At 44.7% G+C, this 11,256-nt stretch overlaps 1 protein-coding gene across 1 annotated transcript; it reads right to left on the bottom strand.

Annotated features, from left to right (window-relative positions):
- Positions 1-263: 263 nt before the first annotated feature.
- On the bottom strand, positions 264-10,997 carry inka2 (inka box actin regulator 2). Its single transcript, XM_071903944.2, has 2 exons — positions 10,909-10,997; positions 264-2,363 (listed from the first exon to the last, which is right to left on the bottom strand). Exons 1-2 carry the CDS (start codon positions 10,978-10,980, stop codon positions 1,101-1,103), a joined length of 1,335 nt encoding a protein of 444 aa, XP_071760045.1. The 5' UTR covers positions 10,981-10,997; the 3' UTR covers positions 264-1,100.
- Positions 10,998-11,256: the final 259 nt, after the last annotated feature.

Genomic DNA, 11,256 nt, shown 5'->3' with positions numbered 1-11,256 from the left:
TCCCGCCTCCTCTCTCTCTCTGCATAACACACAACCCAGGAGGACTGACAGTCGACTCAAGATGTCTACACAGCAGAGAAAAATGAATATTTCTTGTATGACAGCAAGCACAACATCCCTGACAAGCATTACAAGGGACAAGTCGCAAAGATTAATGTGCAGTCTTCGATGGTTAAACTAGTCATGCACTGTATTGCTGTATGTTTTACTAGGCAAGATGAGATGAGGCAACATTTCTCTAAGTTGTGTATGTCAAATCCATTTAAATGTGGCAGTGTCTCATAGCGTCCTGTATAACATTCATTCCCTGAGCAAGGTGAATGTGACTGACTGGTTCAAATCAAACCTGGGTTTCCAAGGCTTCATTAGCCCAATGAAATGTCTAGGCCTGTACGGAAACAGCAGGGAGATTATGACTGTGTTCAGTGGCAGTGCGTTCAGTAACAGCTGTTTGTAATGTCGTTTATAAAAACAGTGCCCATGCAATCCCACAGTTGGTGTTCTAATCATAGATACAACTATCAAGTGTGATATATGAGAGTGTGTGTGTAGCATAGAAGTGAAAAAGTCAAATCTGAAAACAATGAATGTTTTATCAATGACTGTAAGGTAACGTAACTCAAATGAGACATTCTGAGAAAGATGCCCATTGTCCATATCAAAGTACCGTCTATTAAGAAGTCCAGGGAACTCACTCATACATGCACACACTCATGAGAAGAAATGCGAATTATACAAAACTTGCAAAGGAGGAAATTCTCTACGAAAGTCTCTCCCTCTCTCTCTCTGTCTCTCTTTCAGAAACACTCCTGCACACGCACGCACGCACACACACACACACACACACACACACACACACACACACACACAGCCAACGAGGTTTAAGTTTTAGGATTGTCAGACAAACTGTTGCCCTGATAATCTCTCAGTGTGAGGAGGAAAAGTTGGGGTGTCAAGTTCGTCATGTCTCGATTCATTGTAGGCAGATAACTGTATGCCAGTCTCTCATTCATTCCCCTCCAGCCAAGCCAAATCCCCCAGCACCTGTCACTCAGTCTGGCAGCAGCAGCAGTCTAATGGCCTGGGCCTGAGAGTCACTGTCAGACCCACACAGCCGTGTTGTAGTCAAACAACGGCTGCATTTTCTCCAGCCTGCTCTCTGGCTGTCTCCTGTCTAAATAAATCCCTGGAAATGGCTGCTGATGCTGCTGGTGGAACTGGGGGAGGTGGTGGTGATTTCTCTCTGCCTCGGCTAGATGTGGACACGGCCTGCCTTTACCCTGCTGTGCACCTGCCCAGAACGGCAGGTAAAAGCTCCCTTTGGAAGTTTTAGGACCCAGTTTCTTGGGCCTTTTGAAGAGGTCTCCCTCTGGGAGCTCTGGAGCCATCCAGCCAGGCCGCTCCTTGAGAAGCTTGTCCCTGTCAGGCCGCACACTGCGCAGGAACTTCTTGAAGATGTTTGTGGTTAGCGAGAACTTCCGGCAGATCTCCTGTGAGCGGCTGAGACGGAGCGGATGAGCTGGGGTGTCCGGTCTGTCCGCCCCTCCATCCGCTGTCCTCTCCGCTCTCCTCTTCCTCCTCTCCTCTTCCTCCTCCTCTCCCCTCTCTAGCTCGGGCAGGTCCAGCCAGTTGCCCACCAGGTCTGCGAAGACGTTGTCCCCCAGCACTAAGGGCTGCCGGTTGCGGCTGCGGCTCATGAGTGAGGAGGTCCAGTCGCTGCCGTCGTCCATGCTGTCCTGGGAGTAGTCACTGTCTAATGAAGGACCCTCTCTGGAGAGGCTGTACAGGATCCCATGCAGGTCCACCACCTGGGCACGGCGGGCAGTCAGTGGATCGGGATAGGGCTCCGGTGGAGGGTTGCCCACCATGGGTCCACAGAAGTCCACCTGGGGGGCAGTGTATCCTGACCACCTCCTGGGTATAGACTCGAGGATGCTCTCGCTTCTCACGCTTCTTTCACTTCTCTCACTTCTCTCGCTATCACTTTCCAGGCTGGAGCTGGAGGAAGATGAGGTTCCCAGGCTGCTCCTGTGTTGGGACTGGCTCCGGTCGTCTCGACTGGTGGTGGCTCTGCTGTCCAGTGATGGCCTGGGACTTGAGATGGGACTTGGGCTAGGGCTGGGTTCCTCAGGCATGGTCTGGGTAAAGTCGGGCCCGTGAGTCTCGCCTGAGGCCGCTGCTGCTGCTGCGGCGGCGGGAGGTGCTGGTGGAGCAGGTTGTGGGGGCCCGCGGTTAATGGGCCGTCCCGAGATGTCAAGGCTCTCTAGTGCCGTCTGAACCTGGAGGAGTTTGAGTTCCTGGAGGGCTCCCATCATCGAATTCATCTGAGCGTGGAGGCCATCTCCCGCTTCTTTCATAGACAGCTGCAGGGAGAGAGAGGGAGGAGAAAGAGAGAAGGGAAAAGAGGGGAGGGAGAGAGAGAGAGAGAGAGAGAGAGAGAGAGAGAGAGAGAGAGAGAGAGAGTGATGGGAGACAAAAACGACAGGGAAATGTCCAGTTAGGCTTAACAACAAAAGACCTGGTACAACTCATCAATTGAAGCACTTGACTTCTCAACCTCCTGTAGGGCCATGTCATCCATCAAAGACCATTTCTCTCACTGTCCCCCCTTATGTTCACCATTAATCTCAGCACCGGGACAAATCCAATTACTCACCAGCAACTGACAGTATCAAAGACATCAAATGAATGAATTAATGAATAAAAATGACACTATTCACCATCACAGCACAATGAATAAGCATGCTCTTTGTCTCGATATTAGACTCTGTTATCGTCTTTTGTGTTTTCCAGGCTGCACACCTTTTTTAATTATGGGTCATGTGACCTAGTTTTGAATGACAGGCCAGGGCCCCATATGGCCTGTGCATGAGAAAGTATCCCAGCCCATGACAGCTGTAAAGTAGACTTTCAACGTCGTCATCTCTTTCTCACTCTGTTCTACTCATATTTTTCTTTTTCTTTTTGCACCCATCCCATTTTTGTCTTATCTCAGATCCTTCCTCTCCTCCCAGCTCCCAGATCTTTTTCTTCACTCTGGCTTCCCTCTGAATCTTACTCCTACACTCTGCTTTTATCCCTCTCCTCCTCCTACTCTCTCTTTCTGCTCTCATCTGTCTGAGAGCATGTGTCATGTGACCAGGACTAACCGTTTTCTCCTGGAGGCAGACAGAAAGCCCCGAGGCAGCATCCTGACCTGTGTCTTAACTTGTTAGCCTGAATCATTATGCACCGTAACTTTGACTTTGAATCTTTCTCTTGACATGGCGACGGTTATATGCTCATCAAAGCACACACACACACACACACACACACACACACAGAGGTAAAGGTAACAACTGACAGATGAGGCAAACCTGCCAGGAACCCTCCCTTTTCAAAACATCTGTGGGAAAATGAGAAAGCATGCAAAGAATTTTGAAGTGTGCCAGAGTCTATGGGAAAATGTTGGTGAGAAAGTTACTGAAACGTATAAAGACGCACAAGTTCATATCAACAGCAGGTTACACTGATCGACAATTCACTTGTTTTTATTTTTCGCTCAAAACAAAAATTGTCACTCACGATCCATCAGTTTAACTGCAGCACAATTTTTACTGTCAACTCAACATAATTCCAAATCATTGCACAAAAAAATAGGCAAGATGCCTTTGTTATGAGAGAACAAACAAGCTAGCAATTTGATTCCAGTACTGTCAAATGAGATTAAATATCTGTGAAAAAACAAAACTAAACAAAACAACTTTCCATGTCTTTCAACTGCCTTGCCAACTTTCAAGACTCATCATTGCCCATTCTATGCACCAAACATCATAAATCCTCAGATATCAAAACCCATAAATCTCCTTACCTTGTATAAACTTTCACAAAGGCGGGGAGGAGGAGTCCCTGTCTGCCTCTCTGTTATTGTTTGTCTGTACCTCTGCCAGTCCGTCACTGTCCTCTCACCTTTCAAACGGATCGCTCTGACTGCCCCTATATGTATCTCTCTCCAATGGGGGGACACTGCCAGACGGGGCAGCCAATCAGCGCTGCCCGTCTAGACTATAATCCCTAACAGTGGGGGTGGGGTCACTCAGGCGGAAACGGACTGACAATGAGAGAGGAGAGGAGAGAGGGGACGGCGAGAGGGAGAGGGAGAGTGGGAGTGGGCGGGTGGTGACAGTCACAGCTAGCAGCAGTGGAAGTGGATTGGGGTGTCAGCCGGACGAGTAGGGGTGGGATGGGGGTAGGGAGAGGGGAGGGAGAGGGGAGGAGGGAGGGGGGGACCCTTGCCATATGTTTAGATGTTGAAGAGGGAACTGTTGATGGATTCAATTATGGATGACACCATAAGAACAGTGGGAGGGCATATAGGAAGGAGGAGGGGTTGTAGGTGCAACACACCAGGCAGTGATACTAATCTTGGGGGAGCAGTGATTGTGACCCCGGGTGGGAAAAGTAGCTGTGTAAAACAACTGTGTTTGACAGTATAGCATCATAAACAAAGCGCTCTAAGCACCGTGAGAAGGGAATGTTGCTGCAGAATATGGGAGATAAATGATATTTTTCCCAAGCATTTTGTGCCACACTATCATGGGAGCTGGGAAAATGTAATAGATAACAAACATTCATGGCCTATATTTAGATCAAAAATAAATTCCCAACCATGAGAAGATATGCAGAGTTCCAAAATGAGATAGCTACCATTTGAAAAAAAAGGCAACAACACATATCTCCCTTATGATTGCTAGTCCAAAATTAAAATCAAAATCAAAATGCATCAAAATGCAACAGCGCCTAAATAAAACCTCACAAAACAGTGACAATTTCTTCATTAGGTATAGTTTACTACACATGGACTCTACCTAAAAAGCCATTCAGTGCTTTACAGCTGTCATTTCCTTTGAGACCTCTGGGTTACATCATAGTGCTCATCAGCAGCATATGGATAGGTAGGTGCACAGGGGCGTAACGAATAGCCTCCAAGATCCCATAATAAGCCTATCAATGCATATGCTGGGAACAAAAGGCACTTTGTTTCCCCCTGGCTTGCTAAAATAGGCCGTGAAGGTACGTGTAATTAGCACAATCAGGTTGTCTCATGTCTTCATGCCTTACACATATGGCTGACTTCATTAGTTATAATTGGCTATGTCCTGGGAGAGGCTGGGAAAGAGCGCATAATTATGGTTTACCTTCAGCCACTTCAAAGTTCAACAAGTCTTATGATAGGATGACACGCAGAGTTGTGTTTTGTCATTACATCTTCGGAGTTAGACATGTGGCTTCCGTAAGACTCAGCAAGATTATGCTGGGGAGATTCAAGGGATTACTGTACTCTAAGTTTCTGGTGAAAGTTGGACCACTTAAAGTGTATTAAATTTGTTGATGAAATATTATCTCCTACCCATACTATTCTCATGCAGTCTAAATGGCCAACCTGTTTGCACATGCTAGCTAAAACACCCTAATTTAACACTCACATGCAACTTTTCCATTATCCCCAAAAAGCAGGCGTTCCCGCTGGTTATTTAAAGCACATTGAGTTGTTTACTGGCATTTCTATTCTAAGGCAGCATTAATAATTCATATTGTGCCATGGGGAACAAACAGTGGAACAGTAGTAAGCTAAACCCTATTATCCCACCTTACCATGCCAACTAACTCAAGGCGCTCCACCGTTGGCATCTCAAGGCTGAACTTTGTGGCCCAAATATGTCAGCCTTTTCAATTTTCACTCTGGCGTTAGCTGAGATGCTGAATGTGACTAAATGTCCCAAGGCAGTTTCTAGTTTCGGCGATGACGTTTTAACGTTTAGCGAAGATCCTGAGATGTCTCACTCTCACAATGTGTTGATCATCTGAGGGCCTCATTAAGCTAAAGAAAGAGAAGAAACAGACGTGACAGGACCTAGCTTAGCACCTTAAGGTCTTACTCAGGGTAAATGGAGATGAGAAAAATGTCTCTCTAGTCTAATTTAATGAAAAAACTTCAGAAAATTGGGATGGAATTGTGACCGCAGGGAATTGATGAAACACTGCCATCATTAACCCAATCTTGCGAAGCACAGTGACGTCTTATTTTTGAACCAAAGTCTCCCGTGATTTTCGCCATTTCATCCATCAAGCATCTATTCCTGTGAAGGATCATTTTAGAGAAGCACGCAAGTGAAAAACTATTGATCAAAAGAGGAGGTTGAATGAATCTAAAAAACAGGGGCTGTCCAGCCATTCCCCTTCCCCCACTTCGTCTTCCTGCTGCGGTGATGCCAACCAACCGGATATAATTGCCAATTAAGGCCTGAATGCTTCAAAGTTTAAGAACAATAGCTGCCAGTCTTGAATTAATTTTGGATGGAGGCTCATTAAAAACTTCTGGCCATTAAAAAGAAAAAAAACAAAAAAACATCATGATGCTTCTTCATTTTATGAAGTCATGTCAAGGCAGTGACTGAAAACCTAACATCCAGAAGAGCTGAGCGTTATTCCTTCAACAGCTATCATAAAGATGCATCCAAAAACCATTCAGTATGCATGAAAGTGAATTAAATACCACTAAGTATAAATAAATCAATGCTACTTCTCGGCTGTCTGTTGAGATTGAGCTCTCTGCCTTCATTGTGGCATATCACCTTCAGCTGAGGAGGGAGAATAAATGCACTGTGCCAGCAGAGCACACTTAACTCACACATCCACACATATCTACACATGCCATGCTTGAATGTGTCAGTGTATATTTGAAGGTGTGTATATATGCTTGCATGTTTTGTTCAAAGAACCTCATTGATACGCTTTTAACTGGATTAATAGGGGAAAATAAACACACGAACGCACACTGCAACCAAACACAAACCACCACACTCTTCCATTCCACAGTCGGCCATAAAGTAGAGGCCATTCACTGTTGGTGTTTATATTGTTGTTATTGGCCGGAGTGGAGGAAATAGTGAGGCCAAGGTTATCAGACCCAAAAGCCCTTCCTGTTTAGTAGGAGCAGGCTAGATGCAGCTAGCTTATCCCACCCTCCCTCCACCCTCATTAAAAATGAATGGTGGGCTGTGTGGGTCAAGGACAGGAATGGGATCTCTGTCCCGGGGATACAGAGAGCGGCTCTGTGACTGTACTGCTGGACACGCCACAGACCACTGTGGAAAGACCCTGGGTCACGAACCGGAGGGCAAGACGGCTGTGCAACGTTCAGTGAAGAAACAAATCACTGTTAAAAAGGGCATGAATGCCTCTCTAACATTCATGCCTAAGAGTTATATCGTGACCCTGTTTTGTCCAAAAGCCCCTAGGGTCATGTGCAGGAGAGGAGCGAGGGTGTATAATACATGCCTCTTTTAGAATCTCATGTAGGATTGGACTTTTAGTAATGATATCCACATTTTTTCCAGAATGTTCTACTTTTAATGTTTAATATGTTGATTACTGTGACTATGACCCACTGTACAGTATATATGCCTCTGATGCATGTGTCTCATCTTATAATATATACCATAGGATTGGTCTTCATAGAAGGTAAAATAAGTAATTAGTTTAACACCGAATCAATTTTAAAAATCTATCAGCAGCAAAGACCCCCTGCTGGCCATTTCAATGATGGAGGTGGCTTGATGACTAGTTTCCCCACTAAAATAAATGACTCTGCTATGGTAGAAATAGACTTTTAGAATACGATTTTACGAATAAGATTAGAATACATATCATCGTCACTGGCAGATAATATTTAGAGATGGTCTGGGACTCAAGCTGTAGTCATCCTGGCTGGCAATCTTCATTGGAGGCCAAAATCATTAGATAGACGCTCAATAGCAAAGCAGCTGACGTCAGCGCCTTGTGTGTGTGGGCAGTGCATGTGCATAGCCTGTTCTCCATCCTACAATATTGATCTAATCCTCATGTAGAGCATTACTCATAACAAATATTCAACAAATTCGAATGGGTTTTTTCTTCAAGGGACACAGAGGGAGCGAGAGTATAGGGGAGGCGCAGGATTTGATCCTATTCCAGCGGAGTCAAACGTGTGGCAGACTTAACCGCTCAACTATCTCAGGACACGATAAATTCTAATTCAATTTATATCGTGACATCTTGGGTAGTAACTTTCATTTTTTTTTTACCTCCCCTGTGAGTCATTATGAAGCAGCCTGCGTGCGCAGTGCAGAACGATAAACAGACCTTGTGAAAGGTTATCGGTTCCATCTCAAACACAATGATCATACATGCAAACCGCACAGCTGCCACGAAGAGTTGGGCCAATTTTAGCCAGGGGGAAGGAAGGGCAGGTTGGAGAATGGGAGCCATAGGAGAGGCACAAAACAAACCAGCTGAAAGTTACTACTCTCTGATCCCATGCCCTGAATGTAACAAAGAACATGCAACTTTGCAGCACACAAGCTTGCCACACACCATAAGTTTGGCACTTATGCGTGTTTTTCTCAGATTCCATGACCTCATGTACACTGGCTTTGGTGTTAAATTCCGAGGTGACAGTTACGTTTGAAAAGCGCCTCAGGTGTGAAAGGGATAAAGGAGCGTGCACGTGAAATTAGCTGCACCAGTGTCGATATCAAAAGGTTTGATTTACGCTTTAGTTTGTGGAATGACACTGTGGTGCAGGTGTGAACCCGACATTTAGACAGGATGACTCAGGGGCACGTTAGCGTTTGTGTCTTCAACTCCAAGGAGGAAGGGAGGGCTTATCTTTTTTTCTTTTTTCTTTTCATGACTCCTATTCTGTTTATGAATAGTGACTCATGCTGAGCTTAAAATATCTCATTGTTACCATTATTCCCATAAGATTGCAGTGCTTACAGTGCTTTATATAATAACAAATGGAAGTTGGTAGCCTTTTGATAAACACTGATTTCAGTTAGAGTAATACAAGTAGAAAAATAACAACCTGTTTAAATTCTGATACATTCCTGACTTGAAAACCAATCTGCCTGGGTTGATTTTCAGTGTCAGGGGTGCAGTAGCTCTGGTCAGCAGTTGGGACAAATAGCCCCAGGCCCGGTCAGGTCAAAGGTCAAATGTTCAAGTTTGACCTGCTACCCCACACAGACTGACCCCTCCTGACCCCAGACAGACAGTGTTCACACTTTCATATGACGCTCTTCTTCTTTTAGAGGCAGCAGGGTCTCAAGGTCCTGGTAGGATGCTATGGACTTATTAAAGAGGCTTAAAGAGTATAGTGCGGTTCTGCTGGTGAGGGCTCTTCAGTTGTTTTTAAACGTTGGCTGAGTATTAACTTCATAGCTGTAATTTACTGCACTGTTGCATGAGGCTTTGAAAGCCAGGCAGGCTCACATTTCCTTTCTCTAGCACTGCGGGCTCAACTCCATACATTTTCCCCTTTTGGCAGAGGGTCTTGCTCGGAGAGACTTAGGATAAGTGCTTACAAATTACATAAAGGTGAGCATTTATACTGCACATCACAGTCTTTGAAGAGTAGTCACCAGTGCTAAGGAAGAGCTTCATTACTAACTCAGTTGCATCACGGCTGTATGGCGGCTGTAGGGAGAAAGATGTTTGTGATTTCTAATTGCAGATGGAACCTGTTTGCCACTCTCCAATGAGCACTGGATGGAAATCAGTCACAGTGGAAAGAAAAGTGACAACCTTGGCACCGGCACCCCTCGTTTTCGGAACAAGACACTGCAACAGATTGTGTCCCACATGGTCCTGTGCAGGGGAGACTGCCTCAGCTTTTTAACCGACATCTGCTATCGGTTCTTCTGTTTGATCCCAGGCATGGCACGACACTTTTCTATTATGTTACCAAACTGCGATATGGCAGCTATAGCACAACATGTCCCCCTGGCATCAGGTCTGCCATAGCTCCCAAATCTGAAGTGCCACTTGACAGACGTGTGGCTAATTTGGAGCAGAGAATCAAGAAGTCACAGAGCTGATCATGTTGCAAAACACGCAGCCACGCTAGCTTTTTCTGTGGGCCAGTGGCAGGGTAGAGAAAAAAAACAAACTGCTTTGAAGATGATTCCAAAAGAAATCTGTGCCAGTTAAGGCTCCTTTGAAAATGGGTCTACAGTGTGTTACTGCCAAAAGATTTGGGTGTGAGGGTGAGCTTCCAGATTTTGTTTTTACATTTCAAAGAAGGGGGTGAAAGATGGCACTCTCAATTTGCTACCATCAAACACATTTGTTTATTAGAGGAGTGGAGAAATGTATAAGAACATATTAATTAAGGGAGAGTGTCAAATTCTTTTAGGGCATATGTGATGAACCTCATTGCATTAAACATGACTGAAAATGCCACTGAGTCCCCTGTGAAAGCAAGACCTCACAGCAGTCTATTGCAATACATGATTAAAATGTACTACAGCAACAGAGCAAAATATACATCTTTTCTTTTTTCCCAAAATAAAACCGCAGGTGCAAGAACCGCCTGCCACAGATGGAGCTATGAAAGCAAAGTCCTTCTTTAGGAGATTACAAAAGACTGTCTTTAGGTCATTAAGCTTAAATGAACATCTGTCCCAGATGCGTGGACGGGGAGGGGGAATGTACACATGCCTCTGCTCTGCCTAAAGCTTTAAACCTACACAGATTAATACGAATGCAAAAAAAACCTCGCTCTTCCCATCACTCATGCACCCCCTCTCACCCAATAGACAAAAAAAAAAATAAAAATAAAAATTGAATATTAGAGTCATTAATATGCCAGGACACATTAATATGCACAGTAAACAAAGCACATTACATGTTTTTTTCAAGGTGTTTTGAACAATTAATTTCCCCTTTTTTTGTTAACGCGTCCACTGTCTAGTGAAGTTTGCGTAACACAAATGGTATATATGTTCAAAATGTACAGCAGTACACTACTCTTCTGCTACTATACAATAGACAACATTAGATTATGCTCTGTTATCGCAATATAAGTATAGATACAACAGAACATACCAGTTCTTGCTTCAGACGTCTCAAGCACGCGTCCATGTTTTTGCGTTCTGGTTTGGAGAGCTGTTGTTCCATTTTGAATTGCAAGAATATCAAATAAATCGCTTCGTCAATCGCCGTTCAAGCATGACTATGAAAACTATCACTTGGGCCGCTACACTAAGCTGGGAAATAAAAACAGCATTCTCGTGGAGAGGAGAAAACAATTTGTAATTGGAGATGCGCAAATCCTGCTCTGGAATGTGCGCGTCTTGTCCTGACGCGAAATCTGCAATGAAAACTCCTGATGACGGATATTTGTTTACTCCAAAAATGATAATGAGGTCCTTTTGGATGTAACGAGAGAGTCGG

The sequence above is a fragment of the Centroberyx gerrardi genome, chromosome 5, assembly GCF_048128805.1.
Source record: "Centroberyx gerrardi isolate f3 chromosome 5, fCenGer3.hap1.cur.20231027, whole genome shotgun sequence".
Classification (NCBI taxonomy): Eukaryota; Metazoa; Chordata; class Actinopteri; order Beryciformes; family Berycidae; genus Centroberyx; species Centroberyx gerrardi.
Note: the sequence above shows the minus strand (reverse complement) of the source record. Positions and strands in the feature narration are given on the sequence as shown.